This window comes from Candidozyma haemuli (genome assembly GCF_002926055.2).
Source record: "Candidozyma haemuli strain B11899 chromosome Unknown A_2014730914, whole genome shotgun sequence".
NCBI lineage: Eukaryota > Fungi > Ascomycota > Pichiomycetes > Serinales > Metschnikowiaceae > Candidozyma > Candidozyma haemuli.
Window position 1 is genome coordinate 135,010 of NW_020289906.1, and position 19,304 is coordinate 154,313.

A 19,304-nucleotide genomic window follows, 5' to 3' on the forward strand; every position below is an offset into this window, starting at 1 on the left:
GTTAGGAGTAAGCGGTTTATGATTTTATATGACAAATTAGTATGCCCCATCAGATCTAGAAGCTGTGCCATCTATATGCGCGAACATTGCGATACATCGAAGTAGATCTTGCCTCTACCTTTTGTAACTACTACTACTTCCTCCTACTACCCTTCATATTCACCATGTTGCGGAGTAATATCAGCTCTGTGCTTCGCCGCTCGGTGAAACACCGTTGCTTGGCTACTTCAGCAGCTTCTCAGGCTGAAGTGCTCGGCAAGTACCCAATCGGACTTCAAGTGCATGGCTTCAGCATCAAAGAAGTCCAGCCAGTGCCTGAATTCTCCCTTGTGGCTGTTAGATTGCAGCACGAGAGAACCGGACTGGAGCATTTGCATTTAGATTCTCCATCTGATAGAAACAATGTGTTCTCTGTGGCTTTGAAGACGAATCCTCCAGACGCCACTGGTGTCCCTCACATCTTGGAACACACAACGCTATGTGGCTCATACAAGTATCCTGTTAGGGATCCATTCTTCAAGATGTTGAATAGATCCTTAAGTAACTTTATGAACGCTATGACCGGCCATGACTATACGTTTTACCCGTTCGCAACCACGAACAATACCGACTTCTATAACTTGATGGATGTTTACTTGTCTTCGGTGTTCGAGCCACTCTTGAAGTATGAAGACTTCATGCAAGAAGGTTGGAGATTGGAGCAGCTGGACATGACTGACCCTAAGAGTGATATTGAGTTCAAAGGTGTGGTCTACAATGAGATGAAGGGCCAGTACTCCAACTCGAGCTACTTATACTATATCAAGTTCCAAGAGGCCATTTATGCCAGCTTGAACAACTCTGGCGGTGATCCTAAGAAGATGATTGACCTTCATTATGAAGATCTCGTTGACTTCCACTCCTTTAATTACCATCCATCAAATGCGAAGACCTTTACGTATGGTAACTTCCCCTTGACAAGTCACTTGGAAAAGCTTGACAAATTCTACAATGCTTTCGGCAAGCGCTCAAACAAAAGAGATGTTAAGAGGTCGATTTTCGACTTGGACAATTCAACCAAGCAACATGACGTTGAGGTGAAAGGCCCAGTTGATACCATGACCACTAAGCCTATTGAAGAGCAGCTTAAGTCTTCGATTACCTGGTATTTGGGTAATCCATTGGATGAATCAAAGCAATATGACCTTTTCAAATGGAAGGCTTTGAGCACTCTTTTGCTTGACGGCCATAATGCCCCATTCTACCAAGAGTTGATTGAAACTGGCTATGGTGAGGATTTCTCCGCAAATGCCGGTCTTGATACTACCACTTCGTTGTTGAGCTTTACTATTGGACTCAACAATCTTTCTCGTGAAAAGGTAGACAACCTCGGCGCCAAGATCCAGAGTATCTTGTCAGAAAAGGTTATCCCAGAGCTTGCTAAAGGCGAAGAGAGCTCGTTCCACGAAAGAGTAGAGGCTATTCTTCACCAACTTGAGTTGGGCTTCAAAAAGCATAAGCCAGATTTTGGTTTAGGACTTTTGTCTTCCATCATCCCACTGTGGGTTAATGGCGTTAACCCTATTAACATTTTGAAGATCGAGCAGATCCTCAATAGATTCAAGGAAGATTACAAAGAGAACGGATTGAAGATGTTCTCTGAGATGCTCGAAAATACCATGTTAAAGAAGGATGCCCCTCAATTCAGGTTCACTATGGTACCTGATGAGAACTTCAATACCAACTTGGCGAAGGAGGAAGAGGAGAGACTTGCTGAGAGAGTCCAGAAACTTGATGAAGGTGACAAAGAAACTCTCTATAAGAGAGGTACGAATCTCCTCGAGAAACAGCAAGAACAGGAGGATGTTTCTATCTTACCAACCTTAAATGTGTATGATATTCCTCGCCAGGGTGACTTCCATGCGTTGAGCTTCTCTGATCTTGCCGGCAGTGGTGGTAAAATTCAAAAGAGAGCCACAAACACTAACGATCTCGTCTACGTGAGTGCCACCAAAGATTTGGGCTTCCTTCCTGTGGAGTTCTACAAGTACTTGCCGCTCTTCAACCTGTGCTTGACTAACTTGGCTGGTACGTCGAAGACATCCATTTTGGATTTGGAAAACAAGATACAAAAGTATACTGGAGGTGTAACGTTCACTACCTTTGCCAAGTCAGACCCTTACGACATCAATAAGACCAACTTTAAGTATCTGATGACCGGTATGTCACTTAAAGACAACACAAGTCATTTGTATGACATTTGGGCTGATGTCTTGGCTAATACAAAGTTTGATGCGAAAGACGAGGCCGTTGTGGAGAAGTTGCACGTTTTGATCAAGAATCTTGGACAGAATCAACTCAATAATATTGCTGATAGAGGCCATGTCTACTCAAACGCCTACAGCAATGCACAGTTGACTCCAACGAAGTACATTAATGATTTGCTTGGAGGTATTGAGCAGGTAAAGTTTATCCTGGAGCTCAATCAAAAGATTGATGCTGAAGGTAAGGACTATCTTGTTAGAGAAATCTTGCCTGTCCTTCAGAAGATTCAAAAGGCGCTTTTGTCGAACTACACTGAGGGTCAAATTCCAGGTTTCAACTACAACATTGTCTCCGACAAGGCTTCCATAGCTGAGAACGAGAAGTTGATTGAACAGTTCGACTTAAAGCTCACGGATAGTCAGCTGGCCGCTCAGAACAATGCCTTGCAGGGCCTCATTACTGATTTCAAGCCAGCTCTTCAGCAAAAGACCGTCCTTGACCTACCATTCCAAGTCGGGTACGGCTCTCTTGCTAACTTGGGTGCTGCTTATACCTCCAAAGATGGAGCAGCTTTGCAGGCTCTCGCACAGATTCTCACCTTTAAGCATTTACATTCGGTCATTAGAGAGTCGAACGGTGCATACGGCGGTGGCCTTAGCTACGACGGCTTGGGTGGTACTTTGAATTTTTACTCTTACAGAGATCCAAATGCTGTCAAGTCAATAGAGTCATTTACGAAGGCACCAGGTATTGCCCAAAAGAATCTTGTGGACGGCAAGTGGGGTGACAAGGACTTGCAGGAAGCTAAGCTTGCCATCTTCCAAAGCGTTGACGCTCCAAGCCACATCTCTAGCGAAGGCTCTGGATTCTTCTTGGAAGGTATCAGTGACGAGATGAGACAGGAGAGGAGAGAAAGATTCTTAGATGTCAGTCTCAAGGACTTGCAGGATGTCAACGAGAAGTATCTCGTCAACCCTGATAGATCTGTCAAGACGATCATCGGCGATGTGAAGAACCTTGGCGAGCTTGGGGACGGTTGGGATGTTAAGCTGTTTTAAGCATTAGATTGTACATAGAACTCAAAGGATAAACCATTATATTAGCGGATGCAGCTATTTACATGACGACGTGAGGAGTGGGGACTTAAAAGGGATTAACGATGTTTTCCGGTGAAGTCTCTCTCTGGAGGGGTAGCGATCTTTCTCTTCTTCACTTCGGTGAAGAGGCAATGTCTCTTGGCTCTTGGATCATATAGGATGAGATTGAGTTTCTGTGCGTTTTTGCGTATTTTGAAGAACTTCTCGTAGCCGGTTTTGGCGGCAGAGACAAGCTTCACCACCGAATAGTTCACGTTCTTGGCCATCGTAACTTGGAGGTGTAAGTCGTGAAAGAGAACTGGTAGATTTTTCGCATAATGTATAGTTGACACCCGTACCTCCATCAAAAGAGTTGGATTCATCCACCAACGGAAGGCAGTGCCAAGGGGAACTATTTTACGGTTAAAAGGGTAAGCTTTGTTCATCTGGCTCAATCGTTGTGATTTCATTCATTTCTGTGTTTCGTAGTATATTTTTGAATTTTTCAACTCACTGTGAAGTTTCGCAGAGAGTGTACTATTCTTGGTGGGAACCTAGAATATGGAAACATAGATTGAATTACCATGAAAGACAAATTCTTCTTCTAAATTAAAATGGAAAATATCAATACAAAATGATATAACCGCAAAGAGAAATAGATTCTCGTGATATTATTTCTACCTTAGTAAATGGCGTATGCTTACTAGCCTTTCCCCTGGGTTTGCAGCCAACCGCACCTCATAGGTACCTGTTGAACCAACCAACCTACAAAGAACATCCAAGTTAAGTGCCAAAAATGATATCACAATTTTAAACTACTTGTCTTAACAGTTACACCTTATTGTACTGCCCCTAATTTAATCAAACACATGGGTATGTCGTTGGCTTAGCGTGAGTACTAAGTACAGACATTTATTTAGCATTTTTTTCAGTCGCCATTTTTTTTTTTTTTTTTTTTTTTTTTTTGTGTGTGGTTTCCACCTGGGCGCGCGTACTGATCTTGACACGGTTTTTCAATCTCTGTTGTTCAGAATAATACCACCAAGCTTAACCGGTTACTTAAAGATGTTGCCCAATTTCTGGCTCGCAGTTACGTTCCTCGTGTCCCTTGCACTGGCGTTGCAGGTGGAGTTGCCTGCAATGGAAAACCCAACCCCAACATGTATTCGTGATTTCGTCGGAAGGGATCAGATGGTGGTGATCAACCTCAAAACCACTGGTTACCGTGGTGACGGCCAGAGATTGCTGTTGACTGTCCACGACACTCTTGGCAACAATTTCTACAGAAAGGAAGATATCAGCGGTGAGGTTAGAGCCGTGTTCACCACCCAGGATGCTGGTGCCATTGACATTTGTCTTACCAACCGCATTGAGCCTGGCCGTAACAGAGTTTACTTGACCAGAGAGGTCGAAATTGACGTGGAGAGCGGTGCTGCAGCAAGAGACTGGAACGCTGTCCAGGCCGCTGAGAAGTTGCAGCCTGCTGAGGTTGAGTTGAAGAGAATTGCTGAAATGACCAGCGAAATCGCATACCACTTGCTGTACTTGAAGGCAAGAGAGGAGAGAATGAGAGATACTAACGAGAGTACCAACTCTAGAGTTAAGTGGTTTTCTATCCTCATTGTCCTTGCTTTGCTCGGCTTGGGTGGCTGGCAAATCCAATACTTGAGGCATTACTTCAAGGTCAAGCATATCATTTAGATTTACTAAAAGATCTAAACATCGACACCCACGCAACATACTTGTCATGATTACTTTCTTTGTAAAACTGGGCCTGGTGGGACTCTATCTCCTCAGGTTCAAGAATAAAATTAATATCGTCGCCATCGGCTACGACGTCTGAAGATTTTGATCGTAGAAATTCCTTATACCGCCATTCGCTATGATCATTTAGTGTGTTTAAAGTCTCAATGGTCTTGTTTAGTAGTTCCTCTGATAGCTCGGATGCTTGTGATACTTCACTTCTAACAGTGAAGGCAACCATCTCATAACATAGTCCCATGGCCATATCCCACACTTTTTGAAACTCGCTCATACTCTTGTACGTCGAATCATTGACAAGACCATTGTATAAGTCGGTGGATTGAAAGAGCTGATCTAGCTTCTCTATCTTATCCATAGTCAGGTCCAGGTATCCCATTAAATGGTAAGCCACGTCCTCAGACCCGACGATATTAATAATTAATTTGTTGTAAATCATCAAGACAAACTTATGAAGTATGGATTCAGCAACAAACTGTACGTTGCTGAGCAGATGAAGAAATGCAAAGACAATGTCTGGCTCAAACTGAATGAGCTTATCAGACAATTGCGTGACGAACTCAAGCTTATTGAACCTGTTCGTTTCATGGAGAAGAAAGGTGGCAGTAATTTGTGCCCTTAGCTTCATGGATTGGATATTATCACTGCGTTCTGCTTTGGTTCGTATGCCCTGCGAGCTACTCGTACACAAGTCATTCTTTATTAGACTTGTTTCTCTAGGAAAACAAGGGAATGGCTTCTCCCGAGTCCGTAGACCTAATCCTGTGAAGACCACTTCCACTAGACGTTCGTAGCAGTCTTGACTTCGGCCAAGCTGTGTAAGTAGTGTTCCCAAGAAGGATCTCTTCGATTCCTTAACACAATAGTCAAGCTGTTCTTTGAGAAATCTAAACATAAACAGGAGAGCCAGGTTATACGTTTCCCAGATACCATGCAATGCGGTATTATTTGAATTGAATAGAAACTGTTGGTATTGGCTAGAGTCGTCACAACAGGTAAATACCCATCGTAGAAGATCCCATATGTTATATCCTTTCAGATGCATCAATCTATTAGTAATGAGATGATCATCGAAAAGTTTAAGATACTCCAAGGGACTCCTCTCCACCTTTAGTTTCTTTGCTTTTGGACCTGGAGAATGCTCCTCTGGTTCAGGTGTGGCTTGAGCCAGAAGATGTGGCATATTTTGAAACAAGGACGTTGCTTCTCCCAACCCAGTAGTTTTGCTGCCAATGTCAGATAGAGATATAACGTTCTTTGTAGGTAGGCTGAGATGGCGGTATTTGGAAGTAAGGTCAGTTTCAGTTTCAGCCACAAACTCGATATTTTCTTCGTCGCTTTCAGAATCTTGGATTGTTTCAATAACAGGACTTTCGTCTCTGGAGCTGTACTGTCTCGAGCGAGGCCTGGAAAAGTGGATAGAAGCCTCACAGATGGGTTGAATCGCTATCTGAAGGTTCTTGAAAAGCTGATGTGTATTTTTGTTCTTGTTTGACAGTATAATATCGACATACCTGTTCAAGATATTGACACTCCGTTGTTGCAACAGGTCCTTTGCTAATGCATTATCGTACTTATCGTTGATCTCTTTCATATACAGAGACAGAACCTCAATCCCATCATCGCTGCTGACTTTGCTATGAGTCCATGAAGACTGAGGACATCTGCAAGCCAATGTTAGAATGATGTGGAGTACGTTCACCGAAGGAACCAGACAGAAGTTGTGTACATCTGCATTCTCGAGGTATGTGAGTAGGGCGTCCAATTGACTGGTATTGTTGAAGTTTATCGGAACATCAGTACTCTTAAGTTGCTCAAGTTCAGCAAGGAACAGATCTATTAGCTTTGTTTGTACATCAGCGAGTCCCATAAAGCTTGTTGATGGGGTTGAAGTATTCGCGGTTCTATAGTCAAGGGCTTATAGTGCGGCTGGAGCTCATCAGTTTTCACGAGGGGCATCAATGAGTTCTACAAAAGAATCCACCTTAAGTATAACATAAAAAAAAAGTGGCTTCATTTCTTGTGCATTTACCTCTGTGTCTCAGACTGGAGGTGAAAATGTTTAAGCATTATACCTTGGCTTGCTTGAGACTGGTGCTGCTTCTGAGCCTCGTGAAGTAACTTCTCGTTTCTTTCAACAGCCATTCCCATGGGAGACTCCAATACTTTAAGATATAAACCTAGATCGTCATTATCATTCCAATTGTCCTATTTGACCAAGAATTTCTGCAAAATCCTTGATTCCGACCGCTAGGCCCGAGGCATTGGCATCGTAGTTAAGCACTTGTCCATCTAATGTAGTGGTTCCACAGCCAAGCATATCGATCAAAATCGAATCACTCACGTCGTCTAACCCCAAGACTCCTTTGACTCTCTGTAGGTCTTTAAGCGTGAGAACAGCATCTAGTAGTTCAGAGTCATTCGACTTCTTTCCTTCTCCAGATGCTTCAATAAACAAGCGCCAGGCTTTCTTGATTTCAGGAAAGTGATCCCTAAACTTCACCAACCGATTGCCGAAGATGATTAGCTTATCGATGTCGACCACGTCCGAGACCTCTAGTTCGCCCTTATGCGTTCTCGACAAGGTCAATTGCTGCAACAACAGTTTGGACGCCCTAGCCTTATTGCTATCACCAGTAGTGCCGTAGAATTGAGTATCGTAAAACCACTGGACACAATTGTCAATATCTCGAGTGAAGCAATGTGGGATGTGCAACTTCTGGAAGATGATCGGTAGGTGCTTGAGGTAGATATCTTCCACATTGGCGTCATCTAGCGTCTCAGCATAAGCGTCAAGGATCTCTGCTTCGGCATTGGGATCAATCTTAAGGTACTCTTCTGATTTGGAGAACTTAAGTGGAGGCATATGTGAACAGTGTTGGAGGTGTCTGAGGTGACTAATACAGTGCGATACAGATCGCTTATCTACTACTACTGGGTCTATCTCAACATGGTTCTTCCAAGCATCAAAACCAACTTAGTGGATGTCAGTCAACAAATCAAAGGATCCTGTCGGTTTCTATTCAAGAATGAGTTGGAACAGCCATCTGGAAGTTTCAAGCTTAGAGGTATGAGTCAACTTATAGCTACCTCTATTGAGAAAGCCAAGGCCGACGGTCAAGTACCTCATATCTTTTCATCTTCAGGTGGAAACGCTGGGTTAGCATCTGCTTACGCTAGTAGGTACCATAACGTACCATGTACTGTGGTTTTACCTGTAACTTCTCAGCAGGTGTCCATAGATAAGTTAGAAAGCTATGGAGCCAAGGTTGTGGTTCATGGAGCACACTGGGGCGAAGCAGATGCATACCTTAGAGAAACGGTCATCAAAGAAGCTCCATCAGATATATATCCAGTTTACTGTCACCCATTTGACAACCCAGTGCTTTGGGATGGCCATGGACAGTTGGTGGACGAGATCTCTGAGCAGCTCACTGAGCAGAAGATCGATCCAGAGAAGGTGAAAGGCATAGTGTTGAGTGTTGGAGGCGGTGGGCTATACAATGGAGTCTGCGAGGGACTCAGAAGGAATCCTAGTCTTAGCAAAGTACCCATATTGGCCATGGAAACGTACCAAACACCAGCATTTGGCGAGGCACTCAAAGCAGGTAAGGTTGTAACCCTTGCAAAGTTAGAGACAATTGTACACTGTCTTGCAGCTCCAGCCATATCGAAAACAGCTTTAGACAATCACAAAGCACAAAAGACCTTTGCCAGACAGATAGACGATTTAGAGGCAGTTGGAGGTGCCATCGACTACTATGACAAGATAGGTGGATTGGTAGAGCCTGCTTGTGGAGCGGCTATAGCCACAGCAACCAGAAGACAAGATTTGTTGAGTGTATTTGGAGACTTGACAGAAGACGATGTTGTTATCTTTGTCATCTGTGGAGGTTCTGGAATATCAGAAGCAGCCATCCAGCAGTATAGAGAGCTTTTGGCTGCGAAAAACTAAATTGGGATGGAGACGGGCCGAAACCGGGTGAGGCCAAAACCGGCAGAAGCTATTATTTTCAGGATATCCATAAAGCCTTCTGGAACGCAGATCTTGCATCCGTCTGGATATGTTGGTTTCTACTCCAGTTCACATGAATCTGACCTCGCATGGCGGGTACTCCAGAAAAGCAATACTCAGCCAAACGCAAAATTGACCGATGGGTGGCCAAAAATAAAGAAAAGAACAAAAGAATCAGTTCAAGGAAACACAATAAAAAGCAATTCCCAGCACAATCGATCCCATCGATCCTTTCTCTAATTATTTCTCTCTTTCCGTCCATCCATATGTTTCATCTCCTGCACTTCCTCAGGCCGCTGCACATGACATTTGCATAATCTCTAGGGACATGTGGAGGACCAAAAAGAACCAACTTTGATCACTTCTCACCAATTTCCACCACCAACAAACGCCAAATCATAGTATGAGCAGCTCGTGGCTCCCAAGTGGAACAGCTCAGCGGCCAGTCTCCCGGCCGAAGCCGAGGAACACCAAAATAGCAACACCACATTGGATCCCATGAATTCCTCTGAGCCTCTGCTTGCTAAACCCAGCCCTGCTAGTGAAGTGCACACTTCAGCTTCTACTGGTGACCTTGAGGGTAAGGGTAAAATTAAGAGCACCAGTCCGAGGAAAAGGTCTGCTCTTTCCAAGCCTTTGACCCTGAAAGCTTCCACAACCTCTTTGGTGTCTATGAGTAAGGGCAACTGGCTCAGCTGGGGACCCAAGGGAAGATTGGACTCCGATGATGATAATAAAGACGAAAAGAAGGATGAGAATGACGAGAACGATGATAATGAGGGAGATCTGGGTGACAGTAATGAAGATAATGATAGCAATAATGACGAGATAGACGATCATGTTTCAAACTCCAATGCAAACCGCAAGAAACTGTGGAGTTTCTGGAACGGGGGGTCAACTGCTTCCAATGGATCTAACGGATCGGATTCTAACGATTCAAAGGGACGCAAAGAACCCGAGAAACCACTGTCTGCTACGAATGCTATTGTCAGTTCCACGCCTTCTATCCCATCTAAGGATGATCTTTTTGGAGGAACCAACGAAAGTACTAAAGAGCAAGCAGCCGAGTCCCAAGATGGGGGAGACGCCACTGTAACGTCTCAACCAGATCAATCTAAGCCAGAAGATGACGCTGTTTTGTATAAACCTCACGACTCAGCAAAACAGTTCCAGAAGATCAACACACATAAGAACGAGAATCTTAAGGAAAACATCATTGTTCCAGATTGGCGTTCTTGCTTGCATCACCAGAGTTCTCATAGACCTCGTTCGACGCCAGATAATTTATCCAGTGTACCACAATCGTTTGATATCAAGAATTGGAAGGGCTTCTTATCTCATTTATCATCTCGCTTTGGGTTCGGAAACCAAGCACAAGGTGACGAACAGGAAGAGACTGCCGAAGGTGAAACTCCACAGTCAACGAAAGAGAGAGAATTTGTCTCCATCAGCGAGAGGAGTTATAAACTTTACGGAAGATCGCTTTCGAAGCTTTCTCACCATAAATCTGCTTCCTTACCATCTTATAGCCAGCAATACGATGCTGGACAAGAGCAATCATCTAAGAGACACAAAAGACTGTCCGAAGAGGATGATGAGAATGAACCTATTTCAATCACCAACGATGCACTGGGAAATCTTTTGATCAACAATCGGTCTCCGCAACCATCCAAATCGTCCAGTCAACAGGATTTCAATTCGAAGGCCGGACCTTCAAGAAAGATCAAAAAGATCCTTATTATTGGTGTCCATGGCTTTTTCCCCACTAGAATGATCAGACCACTTATTGGTTCACCAACAGGGACATCTTTGAAGTTTGCAAATGAAGCAGAGAAGGCAGTCATTCGTTTCTGCGTTGAAAATGACTTGATTGACAGCGTGAGTATTCAGAAAATTGCACTTGAAAAGGAAGGAAAGATCTTCGACAGAGTCGAATTCTTTTTTGAGATTTTGAAGAAATGGGAAAGAGAACTTAACGAAGCCGATTTTATTTATATTGCATCGCATTCACAGGGTTGTGTCGTTTCTATCATTCTCTTTGCCAAGCTCATAAAGCTGGGAGTTCTCAAGAATCCTAATTACAAGAGAATTGGTCTTTTGGGTATGGCTGGAATCAATAATGGACCATTTTATGGTAGTGACAAGACCTTTTTCATGAAGGCATACTCGGCAATCGAACACAACTCTTTGAATGAACTTTTCGAGTTGACAAAATTTGACAGCAAGCAGTCGGTAACTTACAAAGAATCGATGCAAACCATAATTGATGCCAACGTCAAGATTTGTTTCATTGGATCGATCAACGATCAGTTGGTTCCGTTGTACTCGGCACTTGCATCTCACATTTTCCATCCCAACATTTACAGAGCATGCTACATTGACCATTCTTCCAAAACTCCTGCCTTTATCCAGAAGCTCGTTTCGCTCTGCTGCCAATTACAGAACCTTGGATACTTCGACAATAATGTTATCAAAGAGGTTAGTACTGTATTGGCAGGCCCTCTTACTGGAGGTGGACACTCAAAGATCTACAATGACGGTAAAGTTTATGACTTGGCAATAAAGTTTGCTTTGTGCACTGACGATTTGGTGGTGCCTTCAAACACGCCCATCCTGACACTGCCGGAAAATTCCAATACGGGAGCCCTCATCAAAGCACCCATCAGTAACCAGATCTACGTGAAAGAGTACAATATCAGCAAGATAGGTACGAACCCCTATTTATTACCTTGGTGCTTGCGCGGATTCATCTTCAATATAGAGAAGAATTGGCCTGTGTCTGATGGCGCCATTACGGTTGGGCATGCGCTGGAGCTAAGAAAAAGTGGAGTCGAGGAAATAGACGAGCTTTACGATCTGTTCGACCGCTGGAAGCCTGACAGCAAGGTTTTGAAAGACCTCAAGTTCAGACTTAACGGTATACGCGCTAGTAAGCTCTAGAGCCACTTCTTTACATATTTAATGCGAACATCGCTGAGACCACAATAATATAGAACGTAGGTGCGTGAGCGCGTCTTTACAAAAGTTGATCCGCTAATCCCCACTACAAAATTAGAAGTTCGACAACAACTTATTTTGCCTGAAAATCAATCTTTCAACAGGCATGGATTTCTCTGTAAGGATTAGTCCGCTGCAAGGAAAACAAGAAAACGGAACTGAAGATGAAAAATCCATAAACGAGAGACCGCCTTTGGAAGTTTCCGTTCACGATGGAAGAAACTTACCCTTGAAGCTTGCACAGCTCTTGAACTCAGAAAGCGAAGAGCCTGAACTGAGATTAATGACCAGAGCAAACTCTGTCGGCGAAGATTCACAAGGTTCAAGTGAAGTAATAAAAACACAAGATCAAACGTCGTTGGTAAACAAGGCTCCAGGGAAAAGTATCATGAAAATCAACTATAATGGATCCCTTCAAGAACACCATGGCCTTATGACGCCAGAGAGTCTGGAAAATTTATCTCCATCAGGAGCTACTGCTACTACGGAAGAAAACGAGTTTGTTCAGTGTTTGGAAGTTGATGCCCGAAAATCCACTCTTCTTTCGAAACACCTACATCTTTCGTGGACCGAGATCAGAGAAGCCGTTATATCTCGCCTGGGTGAAAATTCTTTTACCAAAGGAGAGACTGACCTCATAGTGCTTGAATGGCATAGTCCAGGTCCTATTGATTTTGGCATGTTGGAAGAGGAATGTTTTTCACGCAGCAGGGAGGCTATCCAAAACTTGGTTTCCAACTTATCTGATTATTACAGTGATATTCCAAGCCCAAACCTACTGGTTATATCAACTCTTGAAACGTGTTTGGCTCGTAGGGAGTACTTGAAGAGTGACGTGCTAAAATACCTCCCCGAAGATCTACTCCCGAGCTTGCGTAATTTGCTCCCAAAACGTCTGCGTATGAGGCCGAGATGGCTGCAACGTGAAATGGACTTTGTTACGCATTGTATCAGAAACAAACTTTCAGAAGAACATCTCGGTGAAGAGTTGGTGTTCCGTACTCCATCCCAGATAAGGTATAAATTCACAGCCTTGACTAAGAAGCTCGAGAAGGTTGAACCAGCGCTTCAGTCGGAGACGAAGACTTACGACCCAAAACATATGGAGCTCATTCGTCATGCTCTTAAAAATGATCTTACCCATTCTGGTATACTACGGTTTTGTGGGCGGGCATTGGGCAAAAAGATCATCGAGTTTGTGAGCGATTTGATTGAAGAAAAAGGTGGAAGTCAAACTGTTGCTTTCACCAAAGGTGAAGTTGACTATTTGAGAAGTGTCATTAATTCTGATTACCTGGTAAGCGCCATTCAAGGAGAGCTAATTTTCAGATCAGAGGAGGAAATTTCTGACAAGTTGAAATCGTTACAGATTATCTGCGTCAGACAAAAGAAGTTCGCTAGCAGTGTCGACAGGCTTATGTACGAAGCTCAGTGGTATGCTTCGATAGCAGATTCTGCAAGAGGAAGAAAAAGACGGGGACGTGATGACGGACAAGAGCTGGCAGACGGTTCGAATGAACCATCCAAGAGACGTGTAAAGCCAGACATGGATGAAGAAGCAACGCAAAAGCGTCGTGACATGATCGAAAGAGCTGCCACTAAAAGGAGGGAGACTTTACGTTTGAAAAGGGAAGCCAAAGAACGTCGTTTGATAGCTCAGCAGGCAAGATTGAAAACTCGATCCGAACTGGCGAAGAATAAGCGCCGCTTGCGCCACCAGGATAGACCAAGGACGCCGGTAGACTCGCTATTAGCCGATGCTGACTGGTTTCAGAGCATCACAGGTGATGGAAATTCTGTTCAAGAAGGCCAGAAAAGAATCAGGAAACGAACATTCCATTTTGTTCCTGAGTTCGAGACCAGACATAAAATGAAGTTAGTCAAGAAGAAGATGGAAGAGAAAAAGATCGAACAGAAAAGGCTTTTGAGAAAAAGAAAGGTGGAGAAGAAGCGAAAGTTGAAGCTCCGTCCCGGAAGAAGAGGTCGTGGTCGTCCTAGGGCAGAAGATTATACTGATGATTCGGAGTATGAGTCTGAGATCGAGTCCGAGTCTGAAGAGGAGGTGGAAGCAACCCCTGACATTGATGTGGATGATGTTTCAGATGACGAGGAAGATGAACCTAGTCCTTTTGATCCAGTCAACATCCTTAAAGACACACCAGTACCACTTAAAGGCAGGCAGTTCTTCAACGATTCGATTGCTAAGTTGTCGCCAGCTCCTTTGACAGTTCCATTTGAGTCAGAGGCTCTGATGTTGAAACCTTCATCAGGTATCCCGTTCATGGATAGCACCGCAGTTGACGTGGTCGGTACACATTTCCGCAATTACAAATCCTTGCCTAAGAGCTTCCCACCTTTCATGATTCTGCGTGATGGTAACAGCATAATTAATCCACGAAACATCGTGAGGGTGAGATATCTCATGTATCCCGAGCATACGGATGCATTCATACTTGCTCTGCCAAAAAGTAATGAGCTCAATCCCATCCTCGAAATTCAAAAGATGATACAAGTTCATTGTGCGCTTTACTTTTCACATTCTCAGGAGCTTCAGGAACATATTTATGAAGAATATTGTCAGAAGCTTAAAGCAGCTGTGGAGAACGACAAGTTCAATCAATTCATGATTATTATTGACAGATGGAACTTACTCATGCTAGAGCTTACTCCTTATGCACTTAAGGTGGATCCATCCGAGGATATCAACAGCGCAATCAGGTATTATCTTCCCTTCAATTATCGCAAGAACCACTCGGTGGTTGATCTCAACTTGAACAAGTTTTTCTTTGATGTGGTTAATAATGGTCGCCCCAAGAAACCACGCGGCAGAAAGCCTGGCAAGAGAGGTCGTCCGAAACTCTCCAAGAACTTACCAGAACCTAAGGAAGAAGAGCTCGAGAAGGCTGAAAATGGCCATGCCGAGGTTGATAAATCAAGCGCCACAGAAGATATTCCAGAGTCCACTTACACATCGAGGTATCATAACGTTCGTCCAGCTGAGTATCCAGAGAGTTTCTTGCGTATTTTAACCACGCAAAACAAGGTTTCCAGGTTCGCTATTCAACAGATTCTTACTGCTGCTTATGCTAGAATAGTTGGGCCCAACTCGCGTAAGTTGCGTTCATATAAAGCTTTCACTGCCGAGGTCTATGGTGAATTGCTTCCTTCATTTATTTCTGAAGTTCTCACTAAAGTCGGTCTCGAACCAAAGCATCTGTTTTATGACTTGGGCTCAGGTGTTGGAAACACGACATTCCAAGCAGCGTTAGAGTTTGGTGTCAAGGAGAGTGGCGGATGTGAAGTCATGTCACACGCCTCCAATTTGACGAGTCTTCAGGCCACATTTTTAGACAAGAAGATTCAAGTTTTGGGGCTCCATCCTTTGAATGTTTCTTTCGCTTTATCTCAATCATTCGTCAGCAATGAGGAGGTCAAGAAGAAATGCATTGATTGCAACGTTGTTCTCGTGAATAACTATCTTTTTGAATTCCCATTGAATGTTGAAGTCGGCAAGCTCTTATACGGTCTCAAGCCAGGCTCCAAAATCATCAGTCTTAAGAACTTCATACCGCCTAGGTACAAAGCAGGGGCTGATGACACTATTCTAGACTACCTTAAGGTCGAAAAGTTTGAAATGAGCGATTTCTTCTCTGTGAGTTGGACAGCTAATAAGGTGCCATACTACATATCCACTGTTCAGAAGGAGATTCGTCCTGACTATCTATAAGATGCTGGTAACTAAAAATACATAATTGGATTGGACGTCAAGTTCTTCATGTAGCAACCTCGGTTTTTATTTTCTTAGCGCCGTCGTCCTCCGTCGCCTCATCCACTGTCTTTCTTTTAGATGCTGTTCCGTTCCCATTGGCAGTAGCGGCTTCTTCATGCAGTTGAGGGTCTTCAGAACCTTGCTTGACTATTCCGTTTGGAGTGCTGCTGGCCTGTTTTCCTCTCTTTTTGCCCTGTCCACCATCATTCTCTCTGGCGAGGGCAAGCATCAAAGTATTGACTCTCCTGCTTATTTCTTGTGGAGTTCTGGAAAGCATGTAGAAGTCGAACCTAAATAGGTCACTTGCGTGTATCTCTTCTTTAATTTTCTCTCCCAACCTGTCTGAAAATATGCCATGTTTGTTGACGCAGAACAAAATAAAACGATCTTCAAGTTTGGAATAGATACGTTTTGAGTTGTTTGGAGGGTACTGTATCTTCAACTCTTCAAGAGGATCTTCGGCTTCTTCGATCTTACTAGCGAGTATTCTCTGCTGATTAAGCATCTTAGATGCTTTTCTTTCACTAGCTTCCACCTGAGACACGTACTTCTCATGTCCTTCGATTTCCTTGTAGTTCTCCCAGAACTTCTTGGCATATCTTTCGATTTCATCCAAGTCTCGAGACAAAGCTTTGGCGATTTGCTTACAGTTTTGTCTACCATACTTTGCAGACGCATGGATGAAATTTGTGAAATCTCTCCTTGACCATGAATGGAAACTTTCCGCTAGCAACTTTTCCTTCAATTCTAGTTCTTCTTCAGTGAGCGGTTCGGCATCGGCAATACGCTTCTGTTCAAGAGCCAATCTTTCTTCACGTTCAAGTCCTTCATTATCATCTTCGTTCAAGAATTCTTCGTCACTATCACCAAAATCATCTAGGGAATATTGGTAGTTGGTAGCTTTCTTGTATGCGAGTTGCTCCCTTTCCAAAAGCTTACGAAGCTCACGAGGGAAGAATTGATGATCCTGGTAATGATACACCTTGGGCTGCCTCATTTTGACTGGAGCGCCCTGCTTGTTAACCCCACCAGGGGCCTTGAGCATGTCTTTGTAATAACTGTCAACAGAGTATGTTTGCTCTTTCCGCTCACGCTTGGATGGGTTGATCCATGAGAGGCCTAGACCTTCGTTGGCACGCTTTGCAAAATTCTCACCATTCCACTCATACACAGATGCATCTGAAGTAAAGTTTTGAAGATCGTCAAGACCGAGTTTGTTGAACTTGGCATTAAGAGTTGCTGTCTTCTCGCGTCCTCTGGCTAAGATTGCATCCACATCATCATCAAGCATTGCTGAGCCCTTGGATTCGAAAACCTCCTTAGCACCGTGTTGAATCATGCCAAGCAAATCATCCGTAGTGTTACCAATGCTACTGCCTGTAGATTGTCTGCCCTGCTGAATGACCAACTGATCAAGTCTAAGCTTCTGGGCTGCTCTATCAAGAACCTTCTCTTCGATGGCGTTCTCAGTGACGAACCTAAACACCTGGACTTGCTTCTTCTGGCCAATTCTGTGTGCTCTGTCCATGGCCTGCAAATCAGCCTGAGGGTTCCAATCCGAATCATAAAGGATGACAATGTCAGCCGATGTCAAATTGATACCTAAACCACCGGCTCTTGTCGTCAACAAGAAGATGAACTTCTCCAGATCGGTTGCATTATAGTCATCGATAGCTTCGATTCTGTCTTCATGAGAAGTGGAACCATCAATACGGCAATATTCGTAGTCTCTGAAGAAGCAGTAGTCCTCCAAAATATCCAATAAACGGGACATCTGAGAGAAGATCAATACTCTTGATCCTGCGGCCTTGAACTTCTTAAGCATCTTGTCAAGAATGATCATCTTACCGGCATTGAAGACCAAATGTTCATCGGTCGTGTAGGGAGGACCAGGTTCAGCGCCATCAAACAAGTATGGATGATTGCAACACTTTCTCAATTGCATGACAATATTAAGCAATCTAGTTTTTCCTTCTCTTTTGCCAACCACACCGTTGACAGCATCAATGTCTTTTTCAAGAAGTTTCTTGTACCATTGAACTTGCATATTGGTCATACCGATGTAAACGTTCGTCTCAATCTTCGGTAACAAGGACTTTTCAACATCAGCTTTAACACGTCTAAGGAGGAACGGGCTCAACACCTTATGAAGTTGCTGAACGACCTTATCCTGGTCATTTTCGTCTGAATCTTCTTGGTTAGTGTTAAACCATTCGTCAAAGACATTCGAATCACCGAAGACATCGGGTAAAAGGAAGTTTAGAAGGGCCCAAAGCTCGTGCAAATTGTTCTGTAAGGGGGTACCCGTTATTAGAAGACGGTTTTTGGAATAGAATAGACGAATGATCTGGGAAAGCGAACTGGATTCGTTTTTGATTCTGTGTGCTTCATCCACCACAACGTATTGCCAGCGGAATTTCTTGAGTTGCGCTTTCTCTCTGATGACCATTTCAAAAGAAGTGATTAAGACGTCGAACTTTGCTGTAAGAAGCCTCTCCTTGATGATCTTCTGACGGTCCTCCTTGTTACCCTGTAGGACCAATACGTTCACGTCTGGGGTCCATCTTTGGAACTCTCTTCTCCAGTTATCAAGTGTAGATTTGGGCACAATAACAATGAAAGGCCCGTCAATGTTCTTTATGTATCGAAGGTAGCCCAAGAACGAAATAGTTTGCAATGTCTTACCAAGACCCATTTCGTCAGCCAAGATACCACTGAGTCTATTCTCATAAAGCGATATAAGCCAGTTGAGACCTTGAATCTGGTATTCCCTCAACGTACCGCCCTTGATGTAATTAGGCGACGTAGTAAGGACTGTTCTTTGTTCGGCATCGTCGCCCATATGTTCTTCATCTTCAAGAAGCTCAGCGTCCTCCTCCTTCTCGGTCTTTCTGCGGCCCTTCTTCTGTTTCTTTGCAGGCTGCTTGAAGTTTATCTGTCCGTCGATCAGTTTGATCAACTTCTTAAACTTGGGGTCCTTCGACATGTTGATATCGATAAAGTAGCGGAATAGATCAGTAAGACCTAACAAGTATTTGAACCGCTTGGTCGAGTCGTCCACGTCATTTTCTTTGGCAACCTTAGGATCACAATTTAACAAGTATCTGTTACGCCTTTCTAGCTCGGCTTTATTTAGCTTCGAAACGTCAACGGTCTCTTCGATCTGAGGCTGCTGCTCGTCTTCGCTGTCACTGGACTCCGCGTAGTTGACGGCGTTTTTCTTCTTATCAGCCATGGAGCTTCTGGGTACGCGACGGCAAGTGGAATAAAAATATAGAAAAAGAAAAGTCTATTAGTAAAAAATCACCTTTTGTCTCTTTTTGTTGAGGTGGATTTCAACCTTGAAAGGGTGTACGGGCTTTGGGGTTATTACCTGCGCTCATCTGTGTTTTTGCGGCTTGCGCAGGTATGCTTAACGCGGTAAGAGAGCACAAATGGGTGC

At 43.7% G+C, this 19,304-nt stretch overlaps 7 protein-coding genes across 7 annotated transcripts; 4 read left to right on the forward strand and 3 right to left on the reverse strand. All coding sequences in view use genetic code 12, as the record gives it.

Moving 5' to 3' along the window:
- Positions 1-164: 164 nt before the first annotated feature.
- Positions 165-3,302, forward strand: CYM1 (Cym1p; the record flags this gene model as incomplete). Its single annotated transcript, XM_025483813.1, has 1 exon — positions 165-3,302. One exon carries the CDS (start codon positions 165-167, stop codon positions 3,300-3,302), a length of 3,138 nt encoding a protein of 1,045 aa, XP_025342028.1.
- A 1,158-nt stretch (positions 3,303-4,460) lies between these two features.
- Positions 4,461-5,021, forward strand: ERV25 (Erv25p; the record flags this gene model as incomplete). The annotated part of the gene is made up of 1 exon (XM_025483814.1): positions 4,461-5,021. The coding sequence occupies one exon, from the start codon at positions 4,461-4,463 to the stop codon at positions 5,019-5,021; it is 561 nt and encodes a 186-aa protein (XP_025342029.1).
- Positions 5,022-5,071: 50 nt separating this feature from the next.
- CXQ85_000055 (uncharacterized protein) lies at positions 5,072-6,951 on the reverse strand (the record flags this gene model as incomplete). Its single annotated transcript, XM_025483815.1, has 2 exons — positions 5,072-5,078; positions 5,105-6,951. 2 exons carry the CDS (start codon positions 6,949-6,951, stop codon positions 5,072-5,074), a joined length of 1,854 nt encoding a protein of 617 aa, XP_025342030.1.
- A 324-nt stretch (positions 6,952-7,275) lies between these two features.
- Positions 7,276-7,947, reverse strand: CXQ85_000056 (uncharacterized protein; the record flags this gene model as incomplete). Its single annotated transcript, XM_025483816.1, has 1 exon — positions 7,276-7,947. The coding sequence occupies one exon, from the start codon at positions 7,945-7,947 to the stop codon at positions 7,276-7,278; it is 672 nt and encodes a 223-aa protein (XP_025342031.1).
- An 84-nt stretch (positions 7,948-8,031) lies between these two features.
- On the forward strand, positions 8,032-12,036 carry CXQ85_000057 (uncharacterized protein; the record flags this gene model as incomplete). The annotated part of the gene is made up of 3 exons (XM_025483817.1): positions 8,032-8,961; positions 9,499-11,803; positions 11,858-12,036. 3 exons carry the CDS (start codon positions 8,032-8,034, stop codon positions 12,034-12,036), a joined length of 3,414 nt encoding a protein of 1,137 aa, XP_025342032.1.
- Positions 12,037-12,199: 163 nt separating this feature from the next.
- DOT1 (histone methyltransferase) lies at positions 12,200-15,820 on the forward strand (the record flags this gene model as incomplete). The annotated part of the gene is made up of 1 exon (XM_025483818.1): positions 12,200-15,820. One exon carries the CDS (start codon positions 12,200-12,202, stop codon positions 15,818-15,820), a length of 3,621 nt encoding a protein of 1,206 aa, XP_025342033.1.
- A 46-nt stretch (positions 15,821-15,866) lies between these two features.
- On the reverse strand, positions 15,867-19,097 carry ISW2 (DNA translocase; the record flags this gene model as incomplete). The annotated part of the gene is made up of 1 exon (XM_025483819.1): positions 15,867-19,097. One exon carries the CDS (start codon positions 19,095-19,097, stop codon positions 15,867-15,869), a length of 3,231 nt encoding a protein of 1,076 aa, XP_025342034.1.
- Between the last annotated feature and the right edge of the window lie 207 nt (positions 19,098-19,304).